Raw genomic sequence first — 20,014 nt, 5'->3', positions numbered from 1 at the left:
AAAATATATATTTTTTATTTTTTAAGTTAAAATTTTATAAAAAAATTAGCAGAAATGTCAATGTCATGTCCGAATTTAAATTTTTTCTTTGTTCAGTCCTTTTTCCTTTTTTTTTTTAGCTTTTTGGCTTTTTCAAAATCATAACATAAAATTTTCAAGAAAAGCTCATCATTATTGATGTTAAGTGGCTATTCAACTTTTTTGCTTTTTTCTCTTTTTTCTTTTCATTTCTTTTCTCTTTTTTAGTTTTTTTCTTTCTTTCTTTCTTTTTTCAATTAGATCATTTTTTGAAAAAAAAAATCAAATGAATGTGTACAGTGACACTATGTTGTTTTTTACACATTTTTCGGTTTTTTATTTGATTTTTTTCATAAAAAAATTGATAAATAAAATTTTAAAGATAAACATCAATGAAGGTATGTATAACAAAACAACCCTCCTTTATGGATTTTTATCCGAACCCAATAGATTTTTTTTTTTAATTTGAGATTAGATCGATTTTTTTTTAAAAAGTTGGGTTAAGTTGGATACAAGTTTAAGGTGTGTTGTCCCATTGAGTTCTATATAAATACATATTTTATTATTCATTTAATTTTATATTTATATATATTATATAAATAAATTTATTATTTGATACCTTAATTTAATAAATTCATGTGTCATTTTCATTTTATTTTTTTTTCCTACCATTTTTTTAAATAAACTTTTTTAAATTAAATAAATTTTGTAAAAAAAAATCAATAGATGTAATGGTGATAAAACAACCTATATTTCATAGGTTTCTATTCAATCAGATCTAATATGTGCCTATCCATTAAAAATTCAGGATCAGTTCAAAATTTTTCCTTTTTAAAAGTTGAGGTCGGTTGAATGTAGGCTTAGGGTCTTTCATTTTAACTTGAATTAATATATAATTATATTTTAATTATTTATTTTATTTTATATTTATATAAATTATTATATTAATAAAATTATTATTTAATATCTTAATTTAATAAAATACTTTATTTATATATAATTAAAATATAATCTATCTATCAATTTATCTATTTATTGTATAATTGTACTCATTTTGACTTTTATTTGACCTTTATATAAGGTATCGATGTGACATTTTATTTTTTTATTTTTTGTCAACTTTTTTTTTGTTTTAATTTTTTAAAATTTAGATAAATTTGTTAAAAAAACGAATGAGGTTGCCTATACGACATCCTAACTTAGGTTTTTTTTTTTTTTTGTTTTTTAATTACATAAATTTTGTAACAAAATGAGTCGATGAATAAAGATGAAAAATAATTCTCCTCCGATGGACTTCAATCCAACTTGATTCGGTTAAAGGTAATTTTTTTTTTTATCTTTTGTTATTTATTTATTTTTTATTACATAAATTTGATAAGAAAATAATGTCAACAGAGGAGTCCATGTAGCATCGCGTTTGTTTATTTCCTTTAGTATACTTTTTTTGTTTTTATTTTTATTTTTAAAATAGATAAATTTACAACAAAATGTTGGACAAGAGGGCTGGCAAAACAATAAGTGTTTGATAGCTTTATATTTGTCTCAGTTCAAGATAAGCGTTTTTTGTAAAAAATCAATATTGAGTTAGGTCGAGTTTTTTTTTTTATTATTATTATAGAAAGTAAGGACAGGTGACAAAAGGATTTAGGTGTTCTGCCCCAACCCATCTCGTAATATATATAAAACTATATATTTTATGATCTATTTAATTTTTAATTTTATATTTATATAGATATACTATATTAATAAAATTATTAATTTTATTCATTTTTATTTTGTATTAATCAAATTATTATTTAATATTTTAATTAAAAAATTTAAACTCAATTAGGATGCCCATGTATATAATTACTTGATAAACTTTTTTTTTTTTGTTTTTCCCCTTTGTCGTATTTTTAATGCATTTTTTAAAATTTAATTTTGTTAAAAAATGAAACCAATGAAGATGTCCATGTAGTATTTCCATTTTTTTTTTTGCCTTTTTTTATAATTTTCAATTAGAAAAATTTTGCATTAATAGGTGAAAATGCCAAAACAATATATATTTGACGGATTTTGATTCATTGCAATTTGATAGGAGATGATTTTTTAATTCAAGATTGAGTAAGAGGGGTGGAGTTTTTTATAAGATACAAGATTAGAGTAGATGCATGTTTAGTGTTCTTCGTCTCAACTCATTTCAAGGTAGAGAAGTATATTTTTTATTATTAATTTAATTTTATATTTACATATATGTATTATATTAGTAAAATTATTATTTAATACTTTAATTTAAGAAATTAATATTTTAAAATCAATGTTGTCTCCATGTGATACCCGTTATGAGTTCTTTACTTTTATTTTTTTATTTTTTGTTCTTTTTTATTTTTACGATTTTGGTTGTTTTAAGTTTTATTTTTTTATTAGATATCTTTTGTGATAATGGAGAGTCAATTTAAATATTCACATGTCACCTTATTTGATTTTTTTACTTTTTGATTTTTAATTAGATAAATTTTACAAAAAAAAAAATTTAATGAATAGAAATGACAAAATAAAAAAATTTTGACCCGCAACAATAAATGAGTATCACCTATTATGTTTTTAAACCACTTATATTTTTGTATTCGATAGATTTGGTCCATCTGAATTAGATAACGGATGATTTTTTTAGATTGAGATCAAGTTGAAATAGATCTTATTTTTAAAAGAAAAAATAGATCAAGAGGAAACATGTTGAGGGTGATCTATCTTGACAAATGTAAAGTATATAGAAAAATATATTTTTATTATTAATTTTATTTTTATATATTATATTAATAAAGTGATTTTTTGATACTTTAATTTAAGAAATTAATATTTTAAGTCTAATGGAAGTCTCCATATGGCATCTTTTATGAGCTTTTTTTCTATTTCTTTGTTTTTTCTTTGTTTTTTGATTTTTACTTTTTTAAATTAGATAACTTCCCAAAAAAAAAATGACCAATCGAAATAACCACGTCTCATCCCCATTTGTTTTTTTGTTACCTTTCACCTTTTTTCTTTTTAGATTAAGTAAATTTCATAATAAAAAACCAATTAACTAGATATGACAAAACTAAAAATTTGTTACCAACAGCAATGCGTGGGTATTTGCTTGTTTATAATATAAATGTTGCATATGTCTTGGGCTACATGTTGCTCCTTTGTTTTTTTTTTTCTTTTTTTTTTCTTAATATATAATAATGTTTTAAAATGATAAAAAATATATTTTAAAGATTTTTTTTGTTTGAGGTTGACTTATACCAAATTTTTGTTTTTATATTTATTTTTGCTTTTTGCTTTTTTAAAAATATTTAATATATATGTTCTAGATTTTTTTTTTGTGGGATTCACTTGTTATTAAAAGTATGTCATGTGTTTTTTTTTTTTTCTTTTATACTTTTCCTTTCTTCTATTTTTTATAGTTTAATAAATAATTTTTAATTTTTTAATTTTTTTGTCAAATCCACTTTATATCAAAAGTATGCCACATATCAAGTTATTTGATTCTTTTTTTTTTTCATTTTTTATTTTCCTATTTACTTTTTTTCAAATATTTTGTAAATATTTTTAGAAATTTTAAAATTTCTTAAATATTAGTTCCATTTTATATTATAATTTAAACTATATTTTTTATTTTTAATTTAAAACTTAAAAAAAAAAGATATTAACAGAGGTGTCGATGTCGCATTGAGATTTAAATTTTTTGTTTTTTTTAGTTCTTTTATTTTTTTTTTTTAGCTTTTTAGTTTTTTCAATATCATGACATAAAATTTTCAAGAAAAGCTCATCATTATTGATGTTGAGTGGCTATTCAACTTTTTTACCTTTTTTTTTATTTTTTTTAGTTTTTTTTCCCTTTTTTAGTTTTTTCTTTCTTTTTTTCTTGTTTTTTTCAATTAGATCATTTCTTTAAAAAAAAATCAAATGAGTATGTACAGTGACACTCTATTTTGGTTTTTAAACCTTTTGTTATTTTTTTAAAATTTTTTTATTAAAAAATTGATAAATAAAATTTTGAAGATAAACATCAATGAAGGTACGTATAGCAAAACAACCATATTCGATCCGTTTTTGTGTGAACCCAATAGTCCTTTTTTTTTAATTTGAGATTAGATCGATTTTTTTTTTTTTTAAATGAGTCAAGTTGGATATGAGTTTAAAGTGTGTTGTCCCACTAAGATATGTATAAATGCATATTTTATTATTCATTTAATTTTATATTTATGTATATTATATTAATAAAATTATTATTTGATACCTTAATTTAATAAATTCATACGTCATTTTCATTTTGTTTTTTTCTTTTATTTTTTTCCGTCATTTCATTTTTTTAATTAATTTTTTTAAATTAAATAAATTTTGTAAAAAAAAAATCAATAGATGTAATGGTGATAAAACAACTCATATTTCATAGGTTTCTATTTAATGAATAAGGATGAAAAATAATTCACCTTCGATGGACTTCAATCCGACTTGATTAGTTTAGAGGCAATTTTTTTCTTTTTTTCTTTTTATTTATTTTTATTACATAAATTTTATAAGAAAATAATGTCAATAAAGGAGTCCATGTAGCACCCTATTTGTTTATTTCTTTTATTATATATTTGTTTTTTTTATTTTTAAATTAGATAAATTTACAACAAAATGAGTCGGTCGATAAGGCTGGCAAAATAATAAATGTGTGATAGCTTTATATCTGTCTCAATTCGAGATAAGCATCTTTTGTAAAAAATCAATATCAAGTTGAGTTGAGTTAATTTTTTTTATATAAAAAGTAAAGACAAGTCAAAAGTGGATTTAAGGTGTTTAGCCCTGAGCCACCTCGTAATATATATAAAACTATATATTTTATGATCTATTTAATTTTTAATTTTATATTTATATATAATATATTAATAAAGTTATTAATTTTATTTTTTTATTTTGTTTTAATCAAATTATTATTTAATATTTTAATTAAAAAAATTTAAACTCAATTGAGAAACCCACGTATATAATTACTCGATAAACTTATTTTTTTGTTCTTTTTTATTTTTATTTTTCCCTTTTCTCGTATTTTTAATGCATTTTTTAAATTTTAATTTTGTTAAGAAATGAAATCAACGAAGATGTCCATATAGTATTTCCACTTGGTTTTTTTTGTTTTGTTTGTTTTATAATTTTCAATTAGAAAAATTTTGCAACAAAAAAGTATCAATTGATGGAGATACCAAAACAATATATATTTGATGGGTTTCGATTCATCCCAATTTGATAGGAAATGATTTTTTAAATTGAGAACGAATCGTGACAGATGGAGTTTTTTTATAAGATACAAGATTAGGGTGGAAGCATGTTTAGTGTTTTTGTCTCAACTCATTTCGAGGTATAAAAGTATATATTTTATTATTAATTTAATTTTATATTTATATATATTATATTAATAAAATTATTATTTAATACTTTAATTTAAAAAATTAATATTTTAAAATCAATGTTGTCTTCATGTTGTACCTATTATGAGCTCTTTATTTTTACTTTTTATTTTTTGTTCTTTTTTATTTTTACGATTTCAGTTGTTTTAAGTTTTATTTTTGATTAAATATCTTTTGTGATAATGGAGAGTCAATTTAACTATTTACGTGTCACCTTATTTGAATTTTTATCTTTTAACTTTTAATTAAATAAATTTTACAAAAAAAGAACTTAATGAATAAAAATGACAAAATAAAAAAATTTGACCCACAACAACACATGAGTATCATCTAGTATGTTCTTGAACCATGTATGCTTTAGTGTTCCCTCTTATTTTTATTGTATTTTTTTGTTTTGAGTTTCTTGATTGATTACAAATTTGGATTGAGCAATCTAAATTTCTAAAATGATTACTTGATAAACTTATTTTTCTTTTTTGTTCTTTTTTATTTTTGTTGTTCTCCTTTCTCGTATTTTTAGTGCATTTTTTAAAATTTAATTTTGTTAAAAAATGAAACTAATGGCGATGTCCATGTAGTATTTTCATTTTTTTTTCTTTTTTGCCTTTTTTATAATTTTTAATTAAAAAGATTTTGCAATAAAAATGTGTTAATTGATGGAGATGCCAAAACAATATATATTTGATAGCCTTCGATTATCCTAGTTTGATAAGAGATAAATTTTTAATTCAAGATCGAGTCGAGATGGGTGGACTTTTTTTTATAAGATACAAGATTAGGACAGAAGCATATTTAATGTTATTTGTCTTGACTCATTTTGAAGTATAAAAATATATATTTTATTATTAATTTAATTTTATATTTATATGTATGTATTATATTAATAAAATTATTATTTAATATTTTAATTTAAAAAATTAATATTTTAATATCAATATTATCTCCATGTGGTACCCACTATGAGCTCTTTTTTTTTAATTTTTGTTCTTTTATATTTTTACGATTTCGGTTGTTTAGAGCTTTATTTTTTATTAAATATCTTTTGTGATAATGGAGAGTCAATTTAAATATCCACATGTCACCTTATTTGATTTTTTATTTTTTGATTTTAATTAGATAAATTTTACAAAAAAAAATTTAATAAATAGAAATGACAAAATAAAAAAATTTTGACCCACAACAATAGATGAGTATCACCTATTATGTTCTTGAACCATGTATATTTTTGTGTTCCTTCTTATTTTTATTGTATTCATCGAACATAACACTTGTTTCACTTGATCCGATAATTGTTTATTGGTTTAACGCTAATATTTTATTTATAAAATAATTAACTTGCATGAATTAATAAATCCATTTTAATTATCCAACAATATATATACATATAATTAATGAGGTATTGATTCAGTGATAAATAATTTGATTTCAAGCAGATTTTACTTATCAAAAGCCCTCGAAACTTAAAAAAAACTTCGTTCTCGAAACTTAGAAAAAGACCTCGTTAGAAGGAGAGATGACTTAAGTAATCACTGTTCTTAGATCACTGATACTCTACTCTCCGGAATAATGACACAATTTTCGCCACCATTTTAAATAAAAAAAATCTTACCAAAAAAAGATAATGATAATATATACATATATGTAGTTGAGTTATAATTATTTTAATTTGAGATACGCAGTAATTAAAAATAGCTTGTCGCAACCGTAGCATTTGCTGCAGTATTCACCGGTACCTGGTGGATACAAGCGGTGAGCAAGGCACTGCAACCTTGAGTAGTAACTCAGCTTTTCAAACCTCGGTTCCCTCGCATATTTTTAGCCATCTTCCTTCACTTTCTCCTAACGTTCTTCGATCGGAATGAAGTCCGACTCTCAATTCCCTGGATTCTTCTACCCGATTGCTAACTATTTTTGCAATGGCAGCAATGGTAGTTGCTGCTTTCAGCACAGGCTCTTCTTCGGGCCTTGCTGATGCCTATCACCACTCGTTCCATTGGACTCACTTTCTTTCCCATTTCGGTTACTGTACCATACTTTTCTTCCATTTCATATAGACGATATTGTCGGCATACTTTTTACTACTACAAGCTTTTTTTGGCTTTTCCTTCGCAAGGAATTACCAAATATAAATAAAGTTAAATAAGAAAAAACAAATTCCAAAATTTTTTCATGCTTAAAATTAAAAAAAAAAATTCATTACAAAATTCCTTTTCAAAAAATAAAAAGCATGATCAAATCAAAATCTTAGCTTAGAACTTTTTTTTTGTTGTTTCTTTGGGACAACAAATCATGGCTTGTATATTTATTGAAGTTAACATAAGACTTCAATTCCATAGCATCCTAGGGATTGAGCGAAAAAAATAAAAATTATAGTTCTCTTTTCACAAACTTTGCACAACATGCCATTCCGAGCTGGAATTGACATCATTTATATATGAATAATAAAATGTATACAAATTACCTTAAGGTTAGAAGTTATATCTGCCTGCCCACATTTTTTGCTCAAACAAAAATGATGCATGATCTGTATAACATTCCAGAAATATTACGACATTAGCAACAATGCGGTGGTAAAAATTGAGCCGTGATCACCGGATTGATAGAATAGAAGAGACGGGAAAGTAAATATGAATGGCATGTTGCCCTCCAAAAACTCGAATCATTGCCTCTTCTTGAACCCTGTACTCTTACAGATAACACCAAACCCATCTCTTTACGCCATTAGCTTCTGATGATCAGCATTTACATTTTGAAGAAAATTACCTACTTCAAGCTTCTCCAGAGGGATTTGTCATGGAAGATGACTCGGGGCTGCAATTCCAAAGTTCTTTCAGCTCTCCTCTCACCAAACCTAATATGACAGCAACTCCTGGGAGAAAAAATGAAAATCAAAAGGGAGACCGGGAAAGGGGCAAAAAGAGTTAAAACGAGAGAGCATATCAGATCCTTTCTGACAAGCCAGCCAGAAGTAGCCTGTCCAGGTGGAACTGTGAACTTTGTTACCTAGTGTACAAGGAACAAGATAGAGGAGTGCAGGTTGACCATGCCCATTCATTAGATATAGCCCTAGGTATGTAAAGAAGAGGCCTGCAATACGTGAAATTGGATTAAATAAGTATCAATATATAGCTTCACAATAGTTGTTTGTAGTTATCCAACTCTTTTGCTAGCTTTTCAACCAACTAAATACGAGAATACACCACTGATATTCATTCATTTTCACAAATCAAACATCAAAGTTATTCAGTACTGTCAACTTAACACGCAATACAATGCTTGAAACTACATGATATGTCACAAGATAGAATTTTTTTCCAGAGATTAACAACCACGCTTCAAAACTAGGACCTGAGGGCAATAGTACATGTCTGTTTGTTGGAGAATCAATGATGATTTGATTCTTTTCCCTTGAAGAGGAAATCTCAAATGTAGGCAGTTCCATAGGCCATTTATATTCAGGCTTTAATTTGGTGCCATTTTGAAACAAATAAAGGCAAACCTGGTGCTTTTGGTACTTGCATGCCCATGAATCACAAAATTGCTACTGAAGTGATAAACAGATCTTATGACTTTAATTAAATGTACATACATAACTAAGCAGATGCTGGTCCCAACACTTGCATTAGCAATGGACAAAAATTGCTACGATTTGAAATCACAGAACATATATGCCAGGCCAAACATCAGTGAAATCATTCCAAGTTAAATAAACATCTATACGGAAGTTAGACAAGGAATGGAAATTGTGAAGAAGAAAATCCAAATAACCAAACTCAGTTTAAACATAAGAGCAAGCCTTATGAAACTATTATATTTCACAGACAAATTATATTATTCTGATATAAGAAAGAAAGAAAAAGAATAGCTTGATATGACACATGCACACTCACCAAATCCATAGCCAATTATCAACCACAGAAAATACCCATTGGCAAGACGCTTCTTGTTTTCTTTATCATATCTGATACAACCAAATACGGTAAATAATCATAAACCCACATATAACAAAAAGATGAGAACCCTTAAAAAAAAAAGGCATAAAAGAGGCAATGGACTGGTCTGCAATATTAACATTAAACCCAAAATTAACACTAAAACCAATTCAAATACTGGACTGGTCCAGTATAATCCAGTTCAACCAGGTGTTTGAGCAGTTTTTAATCGGTTTGACAAAAACCCAGTTCAATGGCCCTTATCATACCGCATAGGCTGCCTAGCAACCCAAAGACCTAATAATAAAAATTAATGTTGCTAAACATCCCAAACTTGTTGCATCTGCAAGATAAATCTTTTCCTAATTCCTCCTCAAAAGGAAAGAATGATTCAGACAATTTCTACCCCCTTTCGTTCTGCTTGTATTAAACCATTTTACACACCCACACATAAATACAAAAGGTTTCAATATTAGAGGTGGTCCAGTCCTTTGTCAATCTCTGGTTAAGTAAGAGAATAATTATTTCGTAGTTTTAGCGATGGCAAAATTACCAAGTCCAAAAAAACACAACATCCCACCTATTCTGGTGCACCCTAACCTGATTTGACACTAAAAAGTAATTGAACTTAGTTTTAGATTCTCCTAGTGCAAAAAAAAAAACAACAAAAGTCAATGCTTCTAAGAACTATAAATATTTCTAACTTGCTACTATTGTTAGCTAGTTTATTCAAATAAAAGGAGCTTGCACAATGGAATAAGCATAATTTCTTAGGCTGATTTAAATTGCAATTAACGCTGCATGTGATTTTACAGAATAAAATAATGGATCTCTCGTTTCAAATATTACAGTTGACTGCTTTGGAGATTATTCTGTTGATAAAAGAACTTTAAAACTCATAATGTAACAGAACTTCCTGCCTACAACAGGAAGTAGTTCAGCAAGAAATCAAGTGAAAAAATGGTCCTTGTGCTGTGGTCTTTCAGTTTCTTAAGTTTCAAGAAGGAAATTACCAGTTATTAAAGAACCAATTTTCCATATGCTATACTGAATGCAGACATGAGAGGTTCGGCACAAAACTTTTGAACCCATGAGGGCAATTTTAGATCCATCCAACTCTATGGGGATTATAACTGAAACTATTGCTATTATAGTATATCGCAAATTGGTCTTATTTCCAATATTATATTCTAGCTTGAAAGTCACATGTATCATCCTCTAAAGCAGGCTTTCATCAGCTTGAAAGTAAGTTGTAGTGTGAAAAAGGATCTCATATAACCAAACTAAGGAAGAAGGTTAATCACTTGTTAAATCATCCTAGAGTATCAGACAGTACGTAAGTAAAAATAACAACTAAGAACATGGAATACACACTACGATGTTGTGTCACATGTTTCTTCTGCTTCTGTTTTATGCTACCATTTTAGGGACGGTATTACCAAAAACCAAAAAATTAAAAATATGTGTTTTAATATATTGAATTACAACAAAAACAAATCACAGAAAACTTTGCATCTTGGTATCAGATGATGTAAGATAACAGAATTGAGAAATGTAGTACCTGAAAGCAAATGCAACAAGCAAACCAGGAAAGAGAATGTCACCAAATCCAATCATATCATAGCCACCCCATGGATCAAAAGTTCTAGGAACTCTCAAAAGCATGGGAATTGATTCTCCACCACTATTGTCACCTCGAGCAACCTATTAACAGGAAAAAATGTTAGAGATCAAAGCTCATCCTTGGACTGTCACCTTATATTATTAAATCTTTAGGTTGACATGATGTTTAGTGTAACTATAAAAGGAAAAACAACACAAAAGTGGGGCCAGCTTAGCTTATGAATTAGGAACTTTCCATGTGCCATGACCACTTTATTAGAGTGGAATTGTCGGCAAGGAGCAGGATTTTACATTTTACTATAAGTATAAACCATTGTCAAGTCCTAGCATATTCAAAAAATAAAACATTATGCAGCTGGATGCCCAGATTGGCCTACCAATTCAACCAATTTACATAGGAAGTAAAGCCTCAAACACATTGACATCTAAAACAAAATTGATTCTTTTATGTGGTATCAAAGCCTCCTTGACCTAGAGATTTAGAGTTTAAGTTCACATTTGCCCTCTTCCAATAAATAAATCCCAGCAGATGTAATGGACCAGCTTGGCTCACACTTCATAGGCCTTGTCCATTAAGGATGCTTGAGATTAAAAGCTTATTCTCAGGCCTTCACGAAATACCATAGGCTAACTAGTTATTTGCCAAGAAAGATTAAGACAATAAAAGACAATAAAGTATATGATTAACAACATGCTTTCTGATGGAAAATGTTGTCTATCACATAAAGAGGAAGATAACAAGATGTAAAACCCCCTCAAAAAAAAAGTAGCTAAAAGAAAATGCAAAAAAGCCAAAAAGAAAATACAATACAATCAGTTTTGTAGCTCCAATAAGGAGCCCTGCAAAGTGATCTTGAGCGGTAAGGGCCGCATGTATTTTGGAATCTAGAAATCATTTTGTATAAGTCAAACATGAGAAGCATATGTGAAAATTCATAACTTCAACCAAACCAGGCAAGGAACCATCCCTTGTCTGTCAGCATATATTTGATTGTGCTATTATTTAAGTCCATCAGCATATGGTAAAAATAATAACTTCAACAAAACCAAGGAACCATTCTTTGTTCCATCAGCATATATTTCCAATGGAGTAAAGAAAAAGACTATCCAATGCTTGGCAATAATTAACACAAAGCAAAGTAATTTCAATTCAACAACGAAAAGGATGAGCACTTACTGCAATCATCACACTCTGATGGAATATAAGGGGTGATAGGAAGACCCAGAAGATGTCATAAACAAATGCACAACAGAGAAGCACTGTAGCAACCTGACTCATGAAGAACAATCAGCGCAAGGAGTGAAACATAATTCATAAATGCATGATAAAAGAAACCATAGTACCTTGATATTAGGTAGCCGAGCCAACTGTAAGACTGTTATCATCAAACAGATACCCTTTTAAACAAAAAAAAGAAAAAAATCAATTTTAAGGTAGTCAACAAATACAAAGCAAAAGGCATCTGAATAATGTTGCATCTGATCTATGCAAAAACAACAGCAATCAAACTTAATGCTAACCTCAAATTACTTGAAACAAGAGAGAAACGAGTCAGTGGAACAGCACCGATTAAAATAAAAACGAATAACAATGGATATCACCGGGAATTCAAGCATGAGATTGACTAAATTGCAACCATAAGATCCTAAATACCACTTCTTTTAAAACTGGATTTTGCCCACCTAAATCAACAATTCTAATTCAGCTGTGTTTTAGTGCCATTCACATTAGTGGAACCACCGTTAAACAGCTTTCTAACACTCTGATTTTCTGACCTGGATCTAAATCCTATTCCGAACCTTGTAATACTCTTATGATTTCCAATCCTCCTAACATCATTGGCCATAAAGTTTAATCTCAAAATCCTACTTGTTTCCTGCATTAGCATCAAAATGTTGCCAATTTGATAAAATCCTCTTTCCTGTTCCTATAATTTGCTTCACATATTCAACATATTATTAAGCAATGATATGAGATTGTGCTAAATATCTGCACCTTAGAAAGTTCGATCAATTCCCAAAAGAAAAAAACCATAATCAGTCCCGAAAAAAATAGTGGTATAGAAGACTTACAAGAATATTTTGGCCCACCCATGAATATGATGCTCGTCGATTGACAGCCCATACAACAGCGAATATCAAGCAGAATAGTGCAACCACAAGTGAGACAACAGAAACCTCCCCAAAGAGAGGAAAATTCAGTGTTTTCTGTGGACAATTTCTGCATTTTCTGCTTGTACACTTATATTAGGAACAGGAACAAAAAAGAGACTAGATCTAGTAAAACAGCTGTGTGACAGGTTCAGTAGCAAAGACAGAAAATTTCAAGCATACCTTAATATCGGCGTCATAATGCAATTATGCATCCCCTGAAAAAAAAAAAAAAAAAAAAGCCCTCAAGGACTTATGACTATGAAAAAAAAACGCAAATAACAAGAAAATAGAAAAATGGGAATAGGAAAAAGGGAAAAGGGAAAACTAACTACTTCAATACTGTTCATATAAATGTTGCAGAAACAAGATGACATGAAGATGGTGCTTTCAAAAACAAACTACGCAGAAGTATAGCATTGAATAGCAATCCACTTATGCATTTCTAATCATGTATTTGGAGGTGCTAATATTTTATGTATTGCATTTCCATTACTAAAAAAATGCAAGAAAACAGGGAAAAAACCAATAACTTAAAAGTGTAGTTTTTAACATGCTCCGTCTAACATTAGTATATTCGAACATACGTCCTAACATCATGATAAATAACACATTAGTTGCAAAAGTAACTACGTCACCTGAACACCACCAAGGCAGAAGAGTACAATCAGCAACCAGACAAACCAAGAGGACATGAAAAAGAAGAGTAGCACCAGAAAAGTGGATGCTGTTATCACAAAAACTACAGCACCCTTTGCACTAATATCAAGGATTTCCTTATCATCATCACTGCCTGTTCCAGCGTTGGAAGATTCCTAGTCAACAGCAGCAAAAAAAATCACTTAAATTTCCTTCCAATAATCAGGGATATCATGCTATAATGATAGAATCAGAAAGAAAGTGAGAATTCAGATACACTAAGAAAAGGAAGAGAGAAATTAGTATAAATTGGATATGGTTTCTTCACACAAGTAGCAACGAAACCAGTTTCTCTGGCAGAACCAAGCTCAGATGAGGATTATAAATTCTAAAAACATCTAAAGCTTTTGCTATAAATTCTGAGTAAAAAGTTTAGTCCAACAGTAATAGGGTCAATTGCTTATGGAGAGATAAGTTAACCAATGATCTAGAATATCAATAATATAATATAACATAATATGATAATTTATATATAAATTACATTCACAAGTAATTAGTTACTGAGTTAAATATGAATCCTATCAAATTGAATTTTAATTATTAAAATTGATAAAATCCCTAATTTCACTTTTATCTTTACATCCCCAGTTTTAAAATTAACTAATCAATTAGAAAATTTAAACGTTAAAAATTTTAATTGACACTTCCAAGATTTATATTTTAAAAACTATTGTTTGTAAAACTTCGATGTATAATTAGAAAATATATCCATAACAAAAGTATCCATGGCAAACTCTAATAAGTTTCTCGTTTGATATTTAAGAAAAACTGTGACTTCATCAGTTTGTATTATAGACAACTTTTTAAAGAAAGCATTATATGCAATAAGTGTTGATGATGCAGGCATATGCATTTTTTGTAATTCCTTGCAGAGGACAATAACTCCAGAGATCCCATTGCAGTGTCATGTGCCAACATAAAAAGTTCAATAATTTCATAGCACTGATGGAACAAACACCATACTACCCATCAAAATAGTGTTTTAGAGGTATGAAAAACTATATGGATGCTAATCATCAACAAACTCAGCGGATAATAGAAAAATATCTAGAAACAGAAAAACTTAACTGTATACTGCCTACTAGGCCCACCCATAATTTAGAGAACATTCACTAAGGGCCACCATAAACTTACTTTAAAAGGAAAATAGTTATACAAAGAATCACTTGAACTTCAAAAATAGCATGAGTTTATGAGCACCAATCAAGTTTCTTGGAATGTGCAACTGCCATCAAAGGCATTTGTATGGGAATACTAATAGGCGCTCAAAATTTTAGGATAACCTAGTGGATATGCTATTCAAGCTCATCACAACCAATTATTCCCTATAACAAGTGTTAACAAACATAGATGAAACATGCATCAATATAAAGAATTCAACTCTAAACTTCATAACACTGGATAGAGAATAGAATGTGCTAAACCTTCGATAATTCATTATAGCGTTCATCAGTGTGCTTAGAAGTACCAAACTCTTGCCAAAGTGAAGCAGTAACAATTGTGCCAACAGACATTGCCCACAAAAATATCACTGAGAAATCCACGACGGGACGAGTTGGTGCATATAATAAAAGTTCCACTGCATTGGAAATTAACATGATTTGGTTTATGTAAATCTTCCTATGAGAATAAACTTAAAACATTAGAAATAATGTATGCATCAAGAATGAATGGTATATATACCCAAAGTAATACTAACACATATAAACAAACAATAGGTTATAGAAGATCAACTAAACCATCAATTCTCTATATTGTTATTTACATGAAAAATATATAAAATAAATTACTTTTTTTAAAGTGTAGACAATTGCCCCAGGAAAAAAAATCTTAGCAGCAAAAGTGTGAACCTCAAATAAAGAACCAGTGCGCAAAAGCATGAAACTCAAGTAGAGTACTGAAGCAAGTCAAGTACTGAAGCAAAATCATGAACCTTTTGGGGATAGATGTTGCGAACTGAAGCAGATTGAAATGCAACCTGCAATTGCTATTCCAGACATATGATTCTTTCTACCCCTATTTTACTTCTTTTCTTAACTTTCTCTGGCTTAATTCTTAGCCAGTACAAAACTCCATCCTCTCAAAGCTTCTGCTGAAAAAGGTACTGCACTCAACTCAGACCTGAATTCTCTTTCTTATTAAGCCATTCTAATCTTAAATCCCCAATGATATTACTGTCTGCTTGAAAATTCATAAAAAGAACAATTTTAGTTCAAGACCAGATCAGCCCTGATGTCTGCATTCAAGAAAAGCAGAAAGACACAATTTCTTATATTAATAGTTCATAGATAAGGGAAATAACATTTTAAATATTTTGTTTAGTAACATACAAATTTTTCTTATCTTTTTTAAAGCTTAGAGTTTGCTCACACTGGCCCATAATTATATACACATGCATGTACAAAAACACAAAACCCGCACAGTGCAGAAGATGTATGCATAAACCCAAAATGACAAACCTTATATTAATGGCATTAAGTGATTTCTTCAATTAGACTTGACCCATTTAAAATTTTTATTTACCTAATCAGAGGATGATAAAGTGTTTCCTGAAAATGTTTCCATTCTCTCTAAAGGTGTGCCAAACAATATGTTGGACATATTTCTACACTGAACCCACTCAACTAAGCCTTAACCAAAAGCTAGTTGCATTTGGCGCACTTAATTTTCCTGTGAAAAAGTAGCCCTGATCAGATCTAGAGGTTTAAGTGCATTCTGTCCTACATAATTATAAATGACTTTCAAAACAAGAGATCCTTGTTTCTAACAATCTAGGAAATAGCTAAATAAATCTGAAGAACAAAAATAAAAGGAAGAAAAGATATCATTTGAGCTCAAGTGCTAACCACGTTTGTCTTCCATAGATTTGCTAAGTGCATCTCCCGCTGATTTCGGAATCATCACAACAGGTATCGAAATATTTAAAGAAGTATCATTCTCAGAACAAACCATCTTGTAAAACTCTGGATAAATTAAAAAGGAAGCTTATGTAAGAGGTTGATAAACCATTAAATTGTTTTAATCATGTGTCCAATTGAACTTCAAAACCAAGTTAATACAAATAGCATATTCCAGAAAACAAAAAATTAAAACCTTCTTTGTCATTTATCACCAGCAAGGCTGCAGCACCTCCTGACTGAGCAACTTTTGCCTTAGTTATGAAGTCACAATCACCACGAGTGGACAAGGCCGCAGAGCCAGATAGCTGTAATCATAAAATTGTAACCATAATGCTTCAAAATTTGTTCATTTGGCTTACATCAGATTATAGTGCTTATGAAACCACTAAACTTAGTTCAAAATTTTAATAAAGTGTTATCTTCAAACTTCAAAGTTTTCCCAAAACTTCATAGGTTGCCATGGTCCTCCCAGAACTTAGAGAAGTTTAAAGGGTATGATTTTATAAATTTCACAATATTTAACTAATCAAACAAAAATGTACTCCAACTCATAATAAAAAGCCAAACAACTCTTGACAAGGCAAGTTCAACAAAAATTTTGTGAGAACATGATAAAATGGGACAGAACCTTTGAAGAAGAAATCGAACAGCCATTTAGGGGATTTGAGAAAACAGCAGGCAATTTGGGACTTTCATTAGCCTCCTCGGGCAATGATGCTCCAAAGCTCGCAGTTAACCCAGCTAAATCTTCACCTTCAACGCCATCAACCCAGATCTTCACCTTGACCTGGAAGATTTAAACTCAATATCAAGGAATGAGGGTAAACATATATTATTACTCTTTTGCACTCTATTACCCTTGACACATGAAATTCAGACAAGCCTACCAAGTCAAAAATCTCACTTGCTACTTCTTATTTATCTATGTTTCTGTAGAATAAGTTTCAATACCAACCAATAAAGTAATCAGCCTCTTTCATTATATTGCAAAACTCATTAAAATAACAATAAAAACCTTCAGATCATAAACAAAAAATTTTAGGTATCACTAAAATAACAAGTGTACAATATTATTTTTATCACAGACAAACTTTAAAATTCCACATAGATCCATTAGACAACCACACCAATTTCTTGTATCCCAGGAAATTATCTTTTGGTCCTTTTTATTGTATTATTATTGTCATATAACACAATTTTAATGCAGCTTGATGTTCTAGATAAAACCTCTTCATATACATTTTTTCACTCTTCAGCACTCCCTTGTTTCAAATAATTGGCAACCACTTTTATAACAATCCTAAACCCCTTTCTATAAAAATGAAAATTCTAAAAGACCTCTAATTTTTTGAATCACTATCCTGCAACAAAATCCCAATTAAGCAAATTATTCAAATTCTTTTTCCATAATCATGTTTGTTACAATTGGCCTGCGGGTTTTGCAACAAATACAAACTTCAATTACATTATGAGTGAAAATCCATCCACACCAACATTTCTTTCCATTGTTTTCTGCAATTAATGGAAAAGGAAAATTTTTGTTTTTTTTTTCTTTTTCCTATTTCTCTCCCTATCTATCTTTCTATCTCTTGTCCTCAGAACCCTAAAGATGAAAAATTGAAAATTCCTCAATGGGGTTAATGGAATTTGGAACTATTCCAGTTCATTCCAGAGATTCAGAAAAAAAAAAAAACCGATTGAAAGGGAAGAAAACAATGCCAAAAGCATTCAGCAATGTCGTAAAAACTAAGAATGGAAAAATGAAACTACCAATTTGAAAGGGTTGTTACAGGACGGTAACTTGGGGCCATTGTCCTGGGAGTCACCGTCGGCGGTCGCGGCAACGGCAAATGACAGAGCCACGAGAAACAATAAAGGAAGGGCCGCCGAAAACCGGCGTCGGCTTCCCGGTGGAAACGACATGGTGATGTGGCAATTATTGATTGGAACGAAAGAGAAAGAATGCTTTCTCTTTCCTGAGGGAAGTTAGATAAAATGAGAATGAACAGAGAAATTATAAAAAAATTTTTGTCTCTGAATACGTTGGCGAAAAACACGTTCCGTTAGTAAGTAACCGAAAGATTCGCTGAGAAGTGTTACGTGTAATTTTTTTAAGGGAGGAATTGGAAATGGAATAACTTCTTTTTTTTTTGGAGGAGCTTCTATTTAGAGGAGCGACCCAACAGAACCGACCCGCAGATCCAGCCTGTTTCTGATCAGATCTAAAAGCCTACCAAATTTGGGTCAATTAGATTCAACCTGGGTTTGGGCTTCAAGGTCCGTTGGGTTTATGTCTTCTCCCTTTTCATTTATTGTATGATATTAGTTATGTATTTATTTTGATGTTTTGCTAATATGATTTTAACGGGTAAATATATGTTTTGCAAATGAATTTTATAATTTTATAATTTAAAAATGATTTTTTAAAGTGATTATTTTTGGAAATAAAAAAGGAAGATGGTATTTTCAAGTAAAAAATAATTTTGGAGACTCTATTTAGATATAAAAAATAATCTAAATAATTATTTTTTACAAAGGAATATCATCTTTTTTTAAATTATTATGTGAATTTTTTAAGTAAAAAATTAATTTCTAATTTCATTTAGATATTAAGGAGTTAAAAAAATAAATAAATAAATATTTTTAACATAAAAATGCCATTGTCGTCATGAATAAAACCTATTTAGAACAAAAAGGAAACCACATGCTCCATGTATCATTTAATTTATGTACACATTGTCATATATACATTTATGCATTAATAATAAATGTGAATTAGTAAAGTAACGATTTCAAAAAATTTATTTTAGGGAAAATAAAATGATATTTCAAAAAAAAAAAAAAGATTTTGTAGACCTTGTCTAAATATTAAAGAGAATTCAAATAGTCATTTATTAAGGGACATCATTTTTATTTTTATTAAAAAATAATTATGAGAATTTCTTAAATGAAGTATTTTTTTTTCTTTTAATTTCATTTAGGTATTGAGGAATTAAAGAAAAATTTTCAACGTAAAGAATAATGATAATAAATAAAATTAAATGAAAAATTTTTTATCACTAAAATTTTTTTAAAATAAATGATAAAAAATGTAAAAGGAGATAATATAAAAGGTTTATAAGATGAATTCAAATGATCATTTGTGTCTTTAGATTTGTACTTGCACCTTTTAATTGTATTTACATCGTTTGTTTGCTTTATATTACATCATGTTTTTTATTATTATCAAAAAATATAAACTAATAAATATTGATTTTGAAATTTTGTGTTTTTA

The 20,014-nt window shown here is 28.7% G+C and overlaps 1 protein-coding gene across 2 annotated transcripts; it reads right to left on the bottom strand.

Annotated features, from left to right (window-relative positions):
- Positions 1-7,826: 7,826 nt before the first annotated feature.
- Positions 7,827-18,876, bottom strand: SPPL3 (SIGNAL PEPTIDE PEPTIDASE-LIKE 3). Of its 2 annotated transcripts, XM_022905943.2 has the most exons (15): positions 18,511-18,876; positions 17,369-17,527; positions 16,934-17,045; positions 16,687-16,803; positions 15,265-15,419; positions 13,780-13,956; positions 13,325-13,359; positions 13,064-13,220; positions 12,335-12,388; positions 12,168-12,260; positions 10,929-11,071; positions 9,326-9,396; positions 8,439-8,522; positions 8,199-8,304; positions 7,827-7,959 (listed from the first exon to the last, which is right to left on the bottom strand). In XM_022905943.2, exons 1-14 carry the CDS (start codon positions 18,661-18,663, stop codon positions 8,204-8,206), a joined length of 1,611 nt encoding a protein of 536 aa, XP_022761678.2. In that variant the 5' UTR covers positions 18,664-18,876; the 3' UTR covers positions 7,827-7,959; positions 8,199-8,203. The 2 variants fall into 2 exon arrangements, with proteins under 2 accessions (XP_022761678.2, XP_022761677.2); XM_022905942.2 differs by having other exon boundaries at positions 7,827-8,304.
- Positions 18,877-20,014: the final 1,138 nt, after the last annotated feature.

Source organism: Durio zibethinus, chromosome 22 (assembly GCF_047325235.1).
Source record: "Durio zibethinus cultivar Kanyao isolate XHJ-2024 chromosome 22, ASM4732523v1, whole genome shotgun sequence".
Taxonomy (NCBI): Eukaryota; Viridiplantae; Streptophyta; class Magnoliopsida; order Malvales; family Malvaceae; genus Durio; species Durio zibethinus.
This window is presented reverse-complemented; position numbering and strand designations above follow the sequence as displayed.

What these genes read in the sequence shown, in the direction of transcription:
- SPPL3 (XM_022905942.2), bottom strand. Translation starts at nt 18,663, where the DNA reads ATGTCGTTTCCACCGGGAAGCCGACGCCGGTTTTCGGCGGCCCTTCCT. An exon ending in TCTGCCTTGGTGGTGTTCAG is followed by an intron (nt 13,360 to 13,779) that starts GTGACGTAGTTA and finishes TTTTTTTTTCAG; the next exon opens with GGGATGCATAATTGCATTAT. An exon ending in TCTTGTTCCTTGTACACTAG is followed by an intron (nt 8,305 to 8,438) that starts GTAACAAAGTTC and finishes TTTTTCTCCCAG; the next exon opens with GAGTTGCTGTCATATTAGGT.